The sequence below is a fragment of the Hydractinia symbiolongicarpus genome, chromosome 1 (genome assembly GCF_029227915.1).
Source record: "Hydractinia symbiolongicarpus strain clone_291-10 chromosome 1, HSymV2.1, whole genome shotgun sequence".
In the NCBI taxonomy this organism is placed as follows: domain Eukaryota; kingdom Metazoa; phylum Cnidaria; class Hydrozoa; order Anthoathecata; family Hydractiniidae; genus Hydractinia; species Hydractinia symbiolongicarpus.
The window spans coordinates 4,403,079-4,421,892 of NC_079875.1; the positions used below are offsets into that span (position 1 = coordinate 4,403,079).

Here is an 18,814-nt window from a genome sequence, read left to right on the forward strand (position 1 = left end):
TTGGAAGAGGTGGTGAAACAAAACAATAACACAACAAAACACCTACCACTTTTTTGTTTCAATAAAAACTCCCCGTGCTTTCTCAATGATATTTATATTTGTGGGCTTTTCTATTTTAGGATTAAAGTAATTAATTTGATTTACAAATTTTAATTATTTCGTAATGCACTGTTTATAAGCAAGAGACGAAAAGAAGAGTTAAGAAATTTCATTTTCACTGCTCTATAAAAATGGCATCGGGAAGGAAAAATAAACTAAATCTTGGATTAATTATTAACCCAGCACAACCTTCACTTGATCCTGTCCAAGAAAACAGTGTATCCGAGCCATCATCTTAGTAAGTAAATTTTAATGTTGGTGCTAGGTGAAGTGAGTTCCTTTTCAGTCTGTTTCTTTGCATTCTCGGATCCGGGTTAACATTATCAAATTTTGAAAAAGAAAACAAGGAATTTTGGTAAAAAATGAGTGGCATATTTGGATTTATTAGCAAAAATTATATAACATTGGAAATTTAGAACACCAAATGATTATTAGAACAGGATTTATTGTATAATTTAAACTTTTTAATTTTTATACTTGAAAATTTCCATGTTTCCATAAATTTTGGTGCTGAATTTAAATGTTGGTCATATTTGTTGAAAATGATCAGAAAAGTTCAAGCATGTCAACCCGGATCCGACTTTATATGAATATACGTCAAGTCAGAAGTTATCCATCTGCACACAATAATAGTTTAAAGCCTCTGCAATTTTTCCGTAAAAAGAAATAGGCTGAATAAGCAAGCTACCCCATCTTTCTGCCTGCCACGCAGTTGTTAGAGCCAGAATGGCTTACTGCGAAAATGTAAACATTCAAAAAGGTCTAAGACATTAACATGTATTTCTTGGTCTTGCCCATGCCTAATTTGGCATAGATAAAATTAGAACCATATTTTGTTAAGTTTTTTTTTAATCTCTGACTGTAAACATTAAAGTTTAATTTTGTCAATCAATGTTGCTCCAATGTGTTCCTTTTGCACACTTTTTCGGTTTGCAAAAGCAAGAAAATATAGAAAGCTTTGGAACCAAGTTGGAGGCATGATACTAATATGTTAATAAATCATTTTTAATAGCGAGGATTGTCAAAACATGCTTGGACTATTAGTGATAGCATATTTATATATAAATAAGTTTTTCTATTATTTTCCAAATCATCCGAAGTTCTCTTCTGAAGTTTTCTTTCTTTAAGACTTTATATACCTTAAAGACTGTCATAAAGCATAAATGTGATTGTGCAAAGCCTGAATATCATTATGTTTTGTTTTAACATTCATCAAAATATTATCAAGACATGTGATAACACACCAAGTCTAATAATTAAAAGCAAGTGATTGCTCTCCTGCACACAAAGATGTGCCCAATTCTGAGAAAAGGGAAAATTGCTTAACCGTTAATAACTGTTCCCCTAGTTCTACAAAAATTTTGGCTGGCTTGGTTGGCAATTTTGATTTCAAAACTTGCTACTCTACTTACTTATGTTAACTTTTGAAGTTGTAGCTTCACGCCTGTCGTGACCGACCGACGCCAGTCACTTCTTCCTCTTCTTCTACTCCATCTCTAAAGAGAGGAGGACGAGGGTTAGATCAAACTACAGTGTCTATACTCTTTTCTGAGGCTTCATTTGTCCCGGGAATGGAGGTTCATTTGGGAGAGTTTTGAGAAACTTGTCAAGGACTGTTTTAAACTTTAAAACTGGACATAAAGTGATGCTTCTTAGAGACTTCGGCAGGTCGTTGAAGGTTCTTAAAGCTTGATAACGGAACCTGTTGTGTAGTTTAGTGAAGCTTGTGGAATTGTTAAGCACCAGTGGTAGTTAAAAGAGACGGCCTTTTCCTTCTGTTGCATGGGTTTTCATGGTTGGGTGAAGGTTTGGGACAATGCCTTCAGCTATTTTCCAACTGTATATGGCTTGATAGCGTTCACGTTGTCGTTATAACGAGTACAATTTGAGCTGTTTAAGTGTGTTGTTATAAGTCCTTCTGTGTACACAGTTGATTTTTTCAGGTAGCTTCATTGCAGAGCTTCTAGTACCTTGATTTGTCCTTTACTAGCAGGAGACCAGAGTTAAGAGGAGTACTCAAGTCTAGAGATGATAAGCGATTTCCATAGTGCTGGGAGAACTTAATGTTCTAAGATCTTTGGTTTGTGTTTTTGGTTGGATTTGATGCTGTTGTTTTGTACTTTGACTTTGACTTTAGATCTAGGTCTTTTCCGTACTGCAGGTGTTCAAACTTTGTATGAGTTTAGGTCCGCTTGCATTTTTAATGTCACTTTCAGAGATAACCTTCATTGTAAGTCTTGTATCATCTGCAAAGCTTGAGAGTGATGCGTCCTTTTACAGAAAGATTAATATCCCCCATAAGGATAAGGAAGATGAGCGGTCCAAGCACACTTTCTTGTGGTATGCCAGAGATGATTTTTGTGGTGTGTGAGGGGTGACCATTTACTGAGACATATTGGGTTCTGTTTTTTAGGAAGGACTTCAGCCGTTTGAGTAGTTTGCCTTTGATACCTAATTTTTCTATCTTTTTAAGGTCTGTGTCTATATCGATCCTTTCAAATGCTTTCACAAAATCCAAGTATACAACATCAGCATTTGAGTTGTTGCAGAGTATTTGTAGAATGTTGTCGAAATGGTCAAGAAGCTGGCTCAGACATGACTGTCCACCGTGAAAATGATGTTGGGAGTTGTTGAACAGGTTATTTTCTTCCATGAATGACACAATTTGATTTCAGACAACGTTTTCAAAGACCTTTATGATGATGTTATAGGCTCATGCAAAGGGTCGCTCAATTCTGGGAAACCAGAAATAAGCTGAGCCATTAATTGCTCCCCCAATTCCAAAAAATGTTTTTCTCGCTGAGCAATATCAATTCATCTCACATGGAAATCAATGTTCTCTTTCTTAATATATACAGCAAAAAAGAACCAAAATATATAAAAAAGATAAAATAAAATAGATAAAAAAGACTATATAATATGCAGTCATAAACTTATTCTATTTATTAAGAGTGATTTATTACTTGGGTGTTTTTTCTTATCGATAGGCCTGGGTTGTCTTTTGGAAAAAAATAGAATAAGTAAAAGATAAAAAGGATCTTTGACAATAGAAGAATATTATTTTAAGTAATTTTTTTCATAATCCATTGTTAGCATTGTCATTATTAGTCACCATTTAACTTTCCGTAATCGTTTGTTCCACAAGTCGTCATATAAATATTGTTTGTTCCACAAGTGGTCACAAAGTTTAATTATATAATGCCTTGACTCACAACTTTTGAAATTCCAGGCAATGAACATTGCTGGAACTTGTACTACACTTGTTTCCCACGCTAGAACAACAACCTCTGTGTAGTGTACAACAACAAAGGAATTTGATGTACTTTTCATTTTTTTACTTTCTTTTCATAATTTTTATATTTCAGAATCACTAGTGCAAACATATCAAAGCTTGAGGCGCCTGGGTGCTTTTTTTTATTGATAGGTCTGACATACAATGTAAAAATGATAGCCATTGCAGTTTAAAATTGTTCTCACAAAAAGCAACTCTGATAAAGCTTATCAGATACAATATTGTTAAATTTAAAGGCAGATTGGAGTGATTAAAGAATCTATTTCAGGTATTAAAATTATACCAACATGTTGGGTGACTTTAACTATTTATTCTTTTTTTATTTTTCTACAGCAAAAAGGATCCAATCGATGAATTAAAATTGGGTGATTTGAGCTTAGAAAATCTTAGCCAAGACCAAAAATCTAGGCTAGAAGAATTTTTGCGAGACAAACACAAAATTAAAGGTGAACTTCGTGATGAAGATTTTGAAAGAATTCTTGAGCTTGGAGCTGGAAATGGCGGTGTTGTGTTACAAGTGAATCATAAACCAACCAATTTGGTGATGGCTAGAAAGGTACAGTATTGTTTTCTTAATATTGTTTTTTAAAGAAGCGTGAATTTTGATTTTTACAGTTGATTTTTTCAAACAGCGTTAAGAATTAAACATTAAGTCTTTAAAAAGATTTCCAACATTGTTAAACTATGTCATTTCAAGTGAAAAAAAAGTTTTATATTTCTTTTATGACCTGGTTGGGATTTTCAAGCATGTATTTTTTTATTAAAAGATGCTATTAGAGATTTTAAGAAATGTGAGACTCAAATTATAATTCATATAGAAAAGATTGCTTTAAATTTGAGGACATCCAGACTGACATAGGGCATAAATTTTGTTATTGCAAAAACTTATACACACAATATTCATTTAGTTAATACGCCTTGAAATCAAGCCAGCTATTAGAAATCAAATTATGCGAGAATTGAAAGTTCTTCATGAATGCAATTGCCCATATATTGTTGGTTTTTATGGTGCATTTTATAATGATGGTGAAATTTCGATTTGTATGGAATACATGGTATGACTATCAGTATATATGTTATTTGAATCTGGTGGTTTTCAGTCAGTGCAGTTTTTTTATTAAAAAGCTTAATTTTTTTAAAAAAACAATTTCATCAAAATTTTATTTTAATTTTTTGACATGCAAAGCAAGATTCACGAAGAAATGAAATAAATTCATGTCACCAGTTTTATAGTCATGATTGATTTATTTTTGTGTATTTTTTGTTTTTGTTGAATATTATAGTGTATGGTGTATATACTATGGTTATTTCAAGTTTTGCTAAATTTAGGATGGTGGTTCACTAGACTTAATCTTAAAAAAGGCTCAAAGAGCACCAGAAAATATACTAGGAGTTATTACTTATTCAGTAAGTTGAAATATTTTGTGTCTTGTATTTGGCTTATTTGTAAATTTATGTACAATTTGTTTACGTATTTAGGTATTAAAAGGTTTGTCATACTTACGGGAAAAGCATTCAATAATACACAGAGGTAAGGAAATTGTTTCCCACCACCTTCACCTGCCTGTCAACCATTGTCAAAATCTGTTATGAATTGTATGATTATCTTTTATTGCCAAATGCAAACAATTCAAATGGCCATCCTATTGCATTTTTCATGTTTATATCCCTGTATATACATACTCTATGCTTATTGCATACCTTGAAAGAGAGTGGAATTTAACGCTTTTTCATATTGATATCTTCTTGGTAGCTTTGTTATATTCCAGATTTAGTTTACAATTGATTTAAAATCAAGACTATTGCTGTAATTGAAGGAATCTATTTAAATTCTAAACAACAATATTTGAAAATGGATGTAAATTATTATTCAGACATTTATAATGGACACAGGTTATGGTAGTATCAAAATCATAGCAAAGTTCTATCACTTTTAAGAGATCAAACTTATTTGTATTTTGCTTTACTGTCATTTAAGGGACAATGTTGGGTTGACAATGTTTTTGGTATTACAGCCTAAATTTCACTTTTTTATAAAGATTAACTCTATTGAAAAAACTGTGGCTAAATTGCAAGTGAACATAACATTATTCTTCCATATAAGAAGCTTGGTTTGGGTGATAAGTTTAAAATAATTGATTTTTAAAAAATTTCTTTATTAATTTTGAAAAACTTTATGTTTCTTTAGATGTAAAACCATCCAATATATTAATAAACTCTCGAGGTGAGATCAAATTGTGTGATTTTGGTGTAAGTGGGCAACTAATAGATTCAATGGCAAACTCGTTTGTGGGAACGAGGTCATACATGTCGGTGAGTTTTGTGTACACTTTTATACTGTTTCAGTTGAGTAAGTTATTTTAGGCATTGATAGCTTGCATAATTGTGGCATAATTGTGACTGTTTTTAAGGTTTTTAAAAGAAATATGGGGAAAAATGTTTGTAAATAAATTTCGAAAAACATTTTTCAACACTTTTTATTAAAATTGTTAAAACCAAGACAAAAGAGGCTTGTATTAGTCAAAGCTAACAGAGTTCTAAATTATGTGCTATAATTTTAAAATCTTTCGTTTAATTTTGGTACAAAAATCATCTCCTACATTTAGTTAAAACATTATTTTTAATTTAAGCCTGAACGTCTACAAGGAACACATTATTCAGTCCGTTCTGATCTGTGGAGTCTTGGACTCAGTCTTGTTGAATTAGCATTAGGAAGATACCCGATTCCTTGTTTGACAACAGAAGATTTAATAAAGATATTTGTGGATCCATCTTCACAAGGAGTTGTATTACCTCCAGGTGCTAAACCTCCAGCAGGGTCTGCTGAAGTGAAATCACTAGCTATCTTTGAATTACTTGATTATATTGTAAATGAGGTATGTTTATTTCATGATGTATTATCAGGGCTTCAGGTAAGCCTAATGTAGGAATCCATTGATCCTCTGAATTAAAAATATGAATGGACGACATGGTAGTCGATATTTACCGCAAATAATTTAGATTGTTTTCCCTTTTTACGTTGAGTTGTTGTTTCTTCTCTTCTTTTTTTCGCAACTCTTAATTTGCTGTATTTCCGTACCTTCAAAATTTAACTTTTGTTAACTTTAATAAATACAATGGCATTTCATTTTGCCCAAAATTTGTCACAGAGTAAAAAAACAGTGATAATATGTACAATAAAGCATTTCAAACAATGATGCCATGAAAACTGGATATTTCAAACCTGGCGTTGTTCTTGGTCCAAATAAGAATATAATTTGCTTTGTTTCTGATGTAAAATCTTTAAGCATGGAGGTGCTTATTTATTTAGAGTGATATGAGAGTTCATATTGGAAACAAATACTAATAATTCCCTAACTAAAAAAATAAATATAAATAAATAAATAAATAAATAAATAAATAAATAAATAAATAAATAAATAAATAAATAAATACTTCCCTATATATACAGAAACAAATAGAAATCATATTTTGAACTAAAAATGTAGAATTATACTGTTGCCAGTGTTTTCAATTTTTGAATTAATAGTTAGAAAAACTTAATGACATTGGGTTTTTTTTTGTATAAAAAAGGCTATGGCTCAGTTCTTATTCCATGAACTAAACCAAACCATGAACTCCCAATTGTCTCAACTTCTATATTAAAGTTATACAATCAAAACAAGTTAAACTGTCATAATATTTTTAAAAGAATTTAACTGTGCCACAATCCTTTTTTATTTTTGTATTGTTTTTTTTCCTACTGAAAAAGCTGTTGTTTCTTTTTCAGGAACCACCAAAACTACCAAGTCAATATTTCTCTACTGAATTTTGTGATTTTATAAATCAATGGTAAGGTGTATATTTATCTTAATTTTGTGTTTTATGCATTCTTTGTGAATCTTCTTTATTTCTTGGTTTCTTGATCACAAGATTATTTCATGTCTTAAATAACTGGAACATATGTTTTATTAAATAATTTTCTTTTCTCTATATTAATAATAAACCCATATCTGGTTTGTTTTTGCACGAGTCATGTTATGAACAAATGGAGTATATATGCAAGCAAATAGGACATGTACGATTGGTTAATTTTCTAAAAACAAATAAATAAATTTGTTTACTTTTGTCTCATAAAGGCTGAAGTTTGCTATAGTGATTAAAAGGCATCAAGAACGATAGTTTCCTATAAGACAAAACTCGTCAAAATTGTAAAATGAAAGGACTAAAATCTTCTTGTAAATAATATTTTTTTTATTCTTTTATAAGAATTCGTTTAACTGTAAGTATACTATATGTCAAATGCTGGATTTTTTTAATGTAAAAAAAGACCAGAAGAAACGTTTACATGCATTAATTCTGTTAATGAAATAAAAGTTGTATTTTCTAGCTTTGTTGTATTTTATTTCAAGCAAGTTTAATCTTTTGCGCATATGTTATTTGAATCCAATTAATTTTGCATTATGTGTTACTAAATCTATTTTAATCAGGCTTGATTAGAATCACTGGCCATGTTTGATTTGATTATTTTATAAGTCCTGGGCCAATTATTCAGCCACATATTCTTCATTACGTTTCTTTTTTCAAATTGGAAAGTGATATGGGATTCTGTATAAACACATGAAGCTAGTACCTAAAGCTCATTTTTTTCTTTATTTTTATTTTTGAAAAGTCTGATGTGTTTAAACCTTCCAACTTAATTACTTAAAATTTTTATTTATTCGTTTTTTTGTTTTGTTGTTTGTGGATAAAATTTGCCAAAATTTTAAAAATATTTTCTTTTTTTTATCGTAAGGATGTCTCTAGTATTTCACCTTAACATCCAAGTTTCATTTACAAAGGTTTAAAGGCCATTGGGTAGCCCCATATAAATGTTATTTTATGTGCCAATTATCCAGGTATATCAGTTTTTGAAATTCAAGTGTTTATTTGGAGTGAATAGGGATTGCTGGATGTTAACAGCCCCGATCTTGTGGTGAAAATAACAGAAATTCTTTATCATGTCTTTAAATTTATTCTTCAACATTTTTTATTTTTTAATTTGGAGATTACATTGACTTACAAAAATTTTACTTTATACTCTCAATTTAATTTGTGTGGGTGTAAATGAAACACAAGTTTACCAACGTAAAGCAGAAAATATTAAAGCAGGAAAATTTCAAGTCAGTAATTTAATGCAGATATAAATAAATTAAATTATAAAGGCTTTTGATATAATGATATATCAATATATCAATATCACATTTTTCCATTCTTTAATGATTTAGTTTTTAACTAATTTAATCAAAAATTAAAAATTAATGTTCTTTCACTAATTAGACAGATGAAACCTTTTGTATATAATTTTTATCAAACTATTATATCCTGTTTCTATTCTTTTGAAATGATGTACAGACATTTAAATCATGAGTCTAGAGCTGGCAAAGTTTACATAACACCAGATCAATCCTGACAATGTATTCTGTTTACTTTATAGTTTAAAGAAGAACCCAAATGACCGAGCTGACTTAAAAGAATTATTGGTTAGATTAGTATTATTTTTATTATTTTTGAATGTTTACACAGGATCAGTGTGTCCTGTAGACTGATTATATACATTAGTATGAATTAGTGTACCTTCTTTTTACCTACTATTTTGGTTTCTTCCATGTTTGGTTTTTATCCTTTTCAAATTGGTAATTCTTGGACTAAGTTTTCAGACAAAAGAACACCTTTTAAAGATCATCCTTTTAAAGATCATCCACACAAGTACCCTATAAACACGCTGTCAAAAACAAACATTTGGAATTTTTCATTTTTTTGTTGAATTTAATTATGGAGGGGCTAAATGGCTAAAGCCAGTTATTTGCTCTTTTTCTGTACAGGAATATCTTCCTATGCCTCCACTTGATATTCATTGTAAAAAACCTTTACTGTTGCTTGAAATGGTATTTTCCCTGTTCACCCTTCGTAAATAAAATTATTAATATTTTAATCATAATAGTGATATGTTGTCACAAAAAAGTAAGTGAGTGGGTGTATGTTAAACATTTCACCTGAAATAGAGATATTAGTGCTGTCACCTAACAAGTGACCTTCTTCAAATTTTTATAAGGACAGGGTAAATAAATGAAGGAGATAGAATAAGTTTTCAAAAAAAAATATGTCTATGATATGCTTTAAATTCATTTTTAGGTGCATCCATGGATCAAACGAGCTGAAGCAGACAAAAATAGTATAGATTTAGCAGGATGGGTCACACGTATTATGGGTATTGATGTTCAAACTAATGTTTGAATTTTCATGAGATTGATGTTTAATAAAGCCATCACAGTTATTGTAGTGGTGGAAGTATCGATGATGCTTCGAATGGACAAATTATTTCGTAGGATTATGAAACCAGTCCTAACCTAGATATACTGGACAATTATTTTTTCTTCCATTTTTACGACTATTTATTTATGCCAACCCATTTGTATTTTTATGTTTTTTTAGTTTGACTGTTTCCAATATCTGCAATTTGCACGCTTTGTTTTTACTGCATTTTCTTCTAAAGAAAAACGTAAACAATTTGACTTCAAACGTGATATATTTCCATATACATTGTGCATATATATTTCTTGTGGGTTCAAAAACGTTTGTTTTTGTCTTTATAACGTTGCCAAGGAAGTAGTTTGAAAATTCTTCTGTTCTTGGTTTTGTTTTCAAGTTACATGTTTCGAAAATTATGATTTTATTGATTTTTCTAATTATCTGTTTTTAAATAATGAATGATTTATGATCTTTTTTTTTTTGGCTGAAAAATTTCTTTCATGTGTATGATGATCCATTGATTTTTGATTTTTTTAAGAAATTTTTCATTTTCTTATGTGTATTTTTATATGTGAATGCTGTCAAAATTACCCTACGCTGGAAGCAGTTTTGAAGTATCAATTTTTGAGTCCTTACTAAACTTCTTACTGTTCTTTTATACCGTGTTATTTTAAACTATGATTTTAAAACTTCCTACCACCTATAGTCTTTTAGATACCTAAAATATGTTAAAACCCAACATTCGCTAAGAAACTTCTTAAAACAATGCTTTATTTTTTTATTTCTTTTGTTCTGTTGTTAAAATGAGGAAGAGTTACGTATCTAAATGTATTCATAGATGCATAAGTTTATTATAACCACACAATCTTTCTTATTTTTCAACTTTTATATGTTGTATTACATTGACACTAAGCCTTATGACATGCATTCATATCAGAATTGTATTTTTGACATAAATACTAAACATTATTATGGTCAGAAAGTTTTTTTCTATTTCAATCTACTTGCATCAGGCATTTATTTTTTACAAAATTGGCTACGATATTTATGCTTTAATATCTAAATTAGTTGATTTGTGTATGTTCAGAAATCCAAGAGTGCTAAATGATGTTTCTACTGGCTTAGTCAAAATTGTCTGTGTTTGATTAAGTACTGTATCCGATGTTTATATAGAAAGAATCTGGCTCCACTGCTATTCTCTTTCTTGTTAGCTACGGTGCATTGCTGTAATATTTACTGAGTTTTTATTTGTATCTGCTTGTAAACTATTTAGCTCCCATCTTGGATAATTGCTATGACCCCAGACCTTACAGCATCTCTTCAAGAGAAATCATTCTATGAAGTTTTGACACTCAATTTCCTTTTTCTTAACGATCGGGAAAGTCAGATTTGGGGGAAATTATTGCCATTGTGTCTCAGAAATTATGGTAAAGCCAGAAAAATGTTCAATAACTTTTACTTGGCCATCAGAAACTTCAAACAGAATGTTAAAATTCATTCTATAACTAAAGTAAATGAATTTTGGACCAATTTCCAGCTTAGCATGACGTCAGAGGCAAAGTACTTACATCAGCAAAAAATTATTGCTACCATTTTTTTTACTTTTATGACATGCTATAGAATATTACATACTACCAAACAGGGTTAAAATGCCACATGTGATAATCGTCTGTATCCATAGGTTAAACACAAGATAATTAGAAAGGTCAAAATCGTCAATGTAATGTCAAGTCATTGAAACTAATTGTTGTTTTTTTCGTCTGCAGTTGAAAAATATAATTTTGTTTACAAGATTTATTGAACAAAGTTGAGATTGCATGGTTTCTTTGATAGTAAGTGTTTTTTTATCATTTTACGAGTGCCTAATGATTGTTTGTTTGTGTTTTTGTTGATGTTGTTGTTTTTGTTGTTGCATGTTGTTATTTTAATTGCTGTTGTTGTTGTTGTTGTTTTTGTTGTGGTACATGTTAGAATTCATCCAGTTTTTATTTCCGCGAACGTTAAGCTCCGTTTATTAAAAGCTAAAAGAAAAACAAAATCACAACTTAAGGCTAAGTAGGTTATTTTAGTGGAGTATAAAGGTTTCTTAATCAGGTAAATCTGTGTCTAAAGTATGGTGAATCGAAACAACTGCAGGCGCTTACTCTGTTTCGAATTGCTACCCTCTCACGAAAATAAAAGGTTAATAAAGAGTGGCCAGCCTGAAGTGGCGTGAACGTCCATTCATTAGGAGGTCCATAAGGACGATTCAATGAATGGTGAAACTCGTTTCCGCTTAATTAATTAATTAATACAGTCAGGTGTTTTTGAAAATTACTAGTAGTAGAACTCTTTCCTTTTAACAAATGTTCCAACAGTCTAGTAATTGGAATGTACCGTTATATAAAATATTAAAATTTAACTTAAATATGATACGTTTTAACGCGCATTTTTTTACTTTTGGTTGTAAAGTTGAAAATGTCCATTTTTATTTTCGATCAAACGCTTGTACACTTTAACAAACCAATCAAATATTTTGAAGAAGATGACAAATTAAAATTGATAGTGTAAACTTTAATGAATGAGTAAAAATTTGTTAACATTAATAAATAAGAAATATATAATTCAAAGTCTTAAAGTTAATATTTAATCGCCACTAATTTCGATTCGAGTCTGTTATCATTCTTATAAACCATAACTGATGAACTCACAAGTTTGAAAATATTAAATCATTATTAACACGGGTTTTGCATAAAAAGAAGTTGTTAACAACGAAAATGATTTCTGTGAAATCGTTTTCAGAAGTTGTTGGTGACAGTAAGTGTTCTGGTTTTAGGATTCTTTTTTAGCTTAATATTTTATGCCCAACTCTTTTTTGTTTATTTTTTATTTGTTTGTTTGTTTGTTTGTTTGCTTGATTCTTTGTTTGTTTACTACTGGCATATTAGACCTGACAATTTTCACACGATACTCACGAATTGATATCACGAATTCGGCAATGCTCACAATGAGTTTCATTCACCGGAAGCAAATTTTTTATATTCTGCATTATTTCTGTATTGCTAAGTTCTGTGTTTGACACTTCGGCATTCGTTTGTTTCATTTTGCTCGATTATTGATTCGTTTGTATTGTGTCTTTGATTCTCTAGTCGTTCGTTCGTTTTATTCAAGGTATGAAAGAAGTAAGAATTTCTTACTTTTTCAAGCTGGATGTTCAATTCTTACGCCTTAACACCACCAACTTTTTGTTTTTGTTTTAGATTTGCAACAAATGTGTGACAATCAGTTTCTTCTTGGACATGAAAGCACTGAATTGAAGCGAACACCAAGTGTACATTCTCATAACCATTTTAAACATCGAGGCAAAATAAGACCAATAGATTTTGTACTGGTTGCGAAAACAGATGAAAATTTGGAAAACCGAAAACGAAGGCGAGCATTTTTTCGTAATTTAAGAAAACGGAGGTTGAAGATATCAGAACCAATAATTTCTCAGGTACACAGTGTTTTAGTTTTATTTACCTCCAAAAGTCTTTTTTTTCTATCATGCATTTACATATTTATAATTAACTTCATAGATTTTTCCATTATTCGATCACTTAACTTTTTATTCATTCGACCACTTCCTTTTATTCGACCTCTTTATTCACCTGACCTCTGATATTTTCACTTGTCTGGATATTTTATCAACTGTTTTTTTAAGGCTTGGTTCTCACCTGGCACCAAAGAGCACTAAAGAGCGATGGAAATTGAGCACTAAAGAGCACTCGTCTGTTTTAAAGTGATTCCACTATAGGGGAAAAATACTTATATAAGATCTCTTTTGAGCATGGAACGTAGAATAAATTCACAATTCACATTCTATTTGGAAGTCATTTGGAAATCATGTTCTGTACAAAATACCCCTGCACGAATGTCGGCACCTTTGATCTCAGAAGAAAACAATAAAACGAGCACTAGAATCTTAGTGCTGTTATTAAAAATTTTAGATAACAGCACTAAGCCGTAGTGCTCGTTAGTGCTCGAATAACAGCACTAATGAGCGACAATGAACGTTGAAACTGATTCTCACTTATGAAAGAAACACGAGATAGTGTTAGTGCCCTTTAGTGCTCTTTAGTGCGAGGTGAGAACCAATCCTTAGCACTTTTGTTGAATATATTGTTGACACACATTTGTTAGACACGTTAATGTCTTTAAAATCTTTCCCTGCTTCTTACATATGGCGCGTGTAAAAAATATCCTAAAATATTTTGTATCATACACTACATTACTATTATTATAAATTTACAATTTGTTTTCTATTTCAGGATGGAAAAACAAAATTTTGGCATGTCTTTGCATCATTTGATTTGCTATGCGATGTAGCAGAAGATTTAAATGTCCGGTTACCGACAGTGGAGAATGATATACAAGTCACAGTCTGGTACGTTGGATTTACTTTTATTTATTTTATGACACTACAGAAGCACTACAGATATATGTACCATCTTGAAAAAAATTCTTAATTTCGTGGATCAGCATTTAGTTTTAATACAAAAAGAACAATTTATATAAGTTAAATTCGCCTTGTAGCAAGATATTGTTGCATAGAGCTATCTATTGGATTAAAAACATCCAGCAGAAACATGTGATTTATTGACTTGCTGTTATCCAATGAAAATCAAAGGAATACGGCGAAAAACAAGTTGCATAGTAATAATTGATGTAATAGCATAATATGATCCATTGTTAAATTTTAGGTACGATAAAGTTTTGCAAAAAATACGTGATTGGTGGGATGGCATTGATCCATTCAAAGTGGAAAATTCTTATTTTCTCAAAGAAAAACTTTACTTCGCTGACTTATTCGATAAAAACAGACGTTCTGAATTTCTAAATGGAAACAAGAAGGATAAATTATTTTGTCAAATGGAACGAACGAGATTAGTGTCGTACGTGTTAGAATGTACACCATTTGGTGATGATAAACCAGACCAGATAGGCAAATCTGTTTTAATTGAACTTGGAATACTTACCGCAGCCTACCCATGTCATGATGGTCCGCTACTAACTGATTTCGTCAATCAAATCCCAAATAATAATCGTCAAAAACTTCAGAAGGAGTGGGCGTGCTTCTTCCATATCTTTAAATATCAACCAATATCAGCAATAAAGGATTATTTTGGTGTTAAAATTGCGTTTTATTACGCTTGGCTTGGTTTCTATACTACGTACCTTCTACCAGCTGCGTTGATTGGTGTACTTTGTTTTTTCTACGGATGTTTATCAAGCATCTGGTTTGAACCAGTCGAAGAAATTTGCTATCCTAAAAATGCATCCTTGTATTACATGTGTCCTCTTTGTGATAACATTTGTTCGTATTATCATCTGAAAGACTTTTCTTGTTTATATGCAAAAGTCACCCATTTTTTTGACAATGATGTGACGGCGTTTTACGCCATATTTATGTCCATCTGGTCTGTAGTTTATCTTGAATACTGGAAGCGACAGCAGTGGACGTTATCCTACAATTGGCACACAATGGATTTCTATGAAGAGGAAGTAGTGCGGCCGCAATATTCCGCTTCTGCTAAAAAGATTCGAAGAAATCCAATAACAGGTAAAATGGAACCGACAGTATCAAAGAAGGAGCAATTTTTCAAATTAACTGGCGGTTTTTCGGTTGTCGTCTTTTTTATAACTTTAGTCATAGCAGCTTTAGTTGGTGTTATTGTTTATCGTGCTGTAATATTTGGTGTGTTGTTATCAAGTGGTGGTAACCTGCGGACAAATTCGAAGTTGTTTGTTACCGGTACTGCAGCTTGTATCAATTTAGTAGTTATAAACGTCTTAAAACTGGTCTACAAACGACTCGCACTTGTGATGACAGAATGGGAAAATCCCAGAACTAGAAGTTTATATGAGAAATCATTTACAGTGAAGATGTTTTGGTTTCAGTTCTGTAACACATATGCGTCTGTGTTTTATGTTGCTTTCTTTAAAAGTGAGTTTTTTGTTGGTTGGCCTGGTAATTATCAGAGGTTTGGTGCTAAAGAGTATCGACTTGAGGGGTGTTCGGCACAGGGTTGTTTTTTGGAGTTGTGCGTACAGTTGATGATACTGATGGGTGGACAGCAGTTGCTTGGAAATTTTGTGGAGTTGTTACTACCGTAAGTTCTGTTAATAATTAAGTTCACTGTCTTGTAACGTGATTATGTTTTTTTTTAAGTTGTTTCTTTTTTAAATAAAGAGTTTTTTCATGTATTAATTTATTGTCAGAAATTTTAGCGTGTGAAAAAAATCGCGATTCGAGAAACTGCACAATTTTTGCGCGGTTGCCTAAATTCAAAAAAGATTTTGCGGGTTAGAATTTCTTTTTAAAGTTTCTGAAAAATATTGTAAATTTACAAGGAATAAAATTTTGCGGAATTTAATTATTCGGTTTTTAAAAAGCTATTTCGCGGAATTAAAAATTACGATTTTCGAAAAAAAACGCGGAAATTTTGAACAATAAAGTAAACAACAACAAAACTGTAAAAATTTTGTATTTAGTAATTTACGCAAAAAATATAATTCGTGGAGACACGATATAAAAAAACCAACAGATGTTCCAGTGTGGGAAGCGGACTATCAGCTGGTCTCACAAGACTGCTTGTCCTTGTTTTGGGAATACCAAGAAGTCGGTACGTAAAATGAAAATATTTTATTTAACCGGTATATTCTGCTTTTTTATCACAAATTACTGTCTACTATGCAGAGCTCTTAAGTCGCAAAAACACTTTAAATAAACAAATAAATTTTTCAGCTCTCCAATACGGCTTTGTCACCATGTTTGTGGCGGCGTTTCCGCTGGCTCCGCTTATCGCGTTGATAACCAATCTAGTGGAGATTCGCATTGATGCCATCAACATGATACATTCATTTCGTCGTCCAGTTGGTTACAAGTCTGAGGGTATAGGAGTATGGCATGATATACTTACCACCGTCACTGCAGTGAGTGTAGTATTTTAAATTCGTTTGAAGACTGAATGATAGTCAAAACGAAACAAAATAAAAAAAAATAGTGTGTGTTTGTAAGATTTGTTGTTAGAATATATATTATATAAAAATTCCCCTACTGTGGTTAAAGGGACAGTTCAAAGCTTTGTTGTACTTAACATAAAAATATGTTCCAAATTTACTTGTTTCTGACACTTCTACTTTATTTTTAAATAATGACCTGATGACCTGTTTCAACACGTGCTCTTTTGTGCTTAATTATTTTTGTATTACTTTCAGTTGGCTGTTCTTGTGAACGGTTTTGTACTTGCAATCACTTCAGAATTTATTCCACGATTGGTGTATCAGTATCAGTTTAGTCCAGATGGATCTCTCAAAGGGTACGTCAACTGGAGTCTGTCAAGTTTCAATGTATCCGATTTTACGGAAAGAGAACGTCCTGATGATCCATTTGCACATGTCGGTAAAGCACAACCATTTTGTAGGTAGGTAGCCTGTATATTATATTTTTCTTTGTTAAACGAATGCTTTTCATGCACTATCGACAAAACTTTGTCAGGGAAAACGTTCGCAGCTACCATATTATTTCTTGACTGTTTCCACAATTCAATTTTTATTTATTCTTTTTAATTCAGTCATTTATTACTACCATTATTATTTTTTTGTCCTTGGTTGAAACTTTTTCATGAAAAAAAACAACTAAATAAAACATTTACAACGTTCGAGAAAAATTTTCTTACTTTTACTCCCAGATAAGCTATAGTAAAGGTCAAGTACTTCTTACAAACTACTTTGTATAAGCAGATGTGCTAGCATAGTAGTTATTTTTTTTAAATCCAACAACTTCACCTAACCATGTATCTGTTTTTGCGTTCAATTTTTTTAAACTATAAATTTGGTTAATAATATTTTTGTTTGACCCGTTTTATCTCTATTATCCCCCCCCCCCTTTTTTTTAGATTTCCAGGATTTCACGAATCAACAAAGCCCTATTCTTTCAATAAAATTCATTGGGAGATAATGGCCATCCGGTTGACATTTGCGTTTTTATTTCAATGGATCGTCACTGCTGCTTCTCGTATATTATCGTGGATAATTCCAGATCGTCCCAGAGCATTAGACTTAAAGATCAAAAGAGAGGAATACTTAGCCCATTGTGCTTTAAGGGATTATAAAGTCCGGACGGGTAAAAGAAAACCGGACAAAGATACTGTTAGTGGTAGTGAGGAAGAAGAGGATACGCGGTTTTCTTCGTTGTCAAATAAAAATCATCTTCGAAACAGAAAGGAGAAATCAAATTCTACTCGCAACATTAGCAAAAGTAATCACAAACCTAAAAATAATACTCTTCACGACAACAAACGTAACTTGGACGAAAATAAAGATAATTACGGTAGCACACATAATAATGTAGACAATGTCGAGATGAAGCGGCTTTCGTCACCCAATCCTCCGGAGATAAACGTTCATCCGGCGTCCCCACGTGAACCGGAACAACAGAGTGAGCGTGATGAATCATACACAAAGGACTACCTGAATCAAATGTTGTGATGTTTTTTATACACACAGAATATTCACTAGAAATCGTAATAAATTTTATTTAAAATATTTGTATATTTAATAATTATTTTTAATTTTGCAGTAAGATTTAACAAAATAAAACAAGTTTTGATTATTAGGAGTTAGCAAGTCACTGTTGGAAAGTTAAAATTGAAATATGACTCATCCTCGTCCCCAGGGATTGTTGCGTGATGTCAAAGCCGCTTGCGCTTACTTGACAGCTAACAAGACTTTGGTATATGCTGCTATTCATAACTGGTATATTGGTTAATATAAATAATTAATGATTTGTCTCGTTACAGGTTCTGCGGCTAGTGAAAGCAATTTGATCGAGCCTCGTTCTTCACATGGCGGAGACGATGTATTATGGTTATGTTTTTCAACGCTTGACTTTTTTTTGAGCTTGAGTTTTTAGACTCTAAGACTCTGTTTCAAACCAAGTTATTATTTGTCTACCCTAAAACTCTATATTATAGTGATGAAATCTTGAAAGAAGCATAATCAACAGAATATGGTAATGTGTGATTAGATAAAAAAAAGTTTATTTTCTTGGAATATGGTGATATAAGATAACCCAGCTCAATTTAGCGGGCTGGTTTTTATCTTGGAGTCTAGTACCTCTTTGGAAAAAAG

General features: G+C 31.5%; 2 protein-coding genes across 3 annotated transcripts; both read left to right on the forward strand.

Annotated features, from left to right (window-relative positions):
• Window positions 1-10,929, forward strand: LOC130632013 (dual specificity mitogen-activated protein kinase kinase 1-like). The gene is made up of 10 exons (XM_057444443.1): window positions 1-337; window positions 3,725-3,947; window positions 4,300-4,446; window positions 4,721-4,798; window positions 4,871-4,922; window positions 5,580-5,704; window positions 6,022-6,267; window positions 7,161-7,222; window positions 8,847-8,892; window positions 9,545-10,929. The coding sequence occupies exons 1-10, from the start codon at window positions 231-233 to the stop codon at window positions 9,644-9,646; spliced, it is 1,188 nt and encodes a 395-aa protein (XP_057300426.1). The 5' UTR covers window positions 1-230; the 3' UTR covers window positions 9,647-10,929.
• A 410-nt stretch (window positions 10,930-11,339) lies between these two features.
• LOC130631987 (anoctamin-7-like) lies at window positions 11,340-18,286 on the forward strand. 2 transcript variants are annotated; one of them, XM_057444442.1, is made up of 8 exons: window positions 11,340-11,493; window positions 12,901-13,136; window positions 13,951-14,066; window positions 14,383-15,792; window positions 16,175-16,305; window positions 16,428-16,615; window positions 16,901-17,106; window positions 17,581-18,286. In XM_057444442.1, exons 2-8 carry the CDS (start codon window positions 12,912-12,914, stop codon window positions 18,170-18,172), a joined length of 2,868 nt encoding a protein of 955 aa, XP_057300425.1. In that variant the 5' UTR covers window positions 11,340-11,493; window positions 12,901-12,911; the 3' UTR covers window positions 18,173-18,286. The 2 variants fall into 2 exon arrangements, with proteins under 2 accessions (XP_057300425.1, XP_057300424.1); XM_057444441.1 differs by lacking the exon at window positions 11,340-11,493 and adding an exon at window positions 12,341-12,457.
• Window positions 18,287-18,814: the final 528 nt, after the last annotated feature.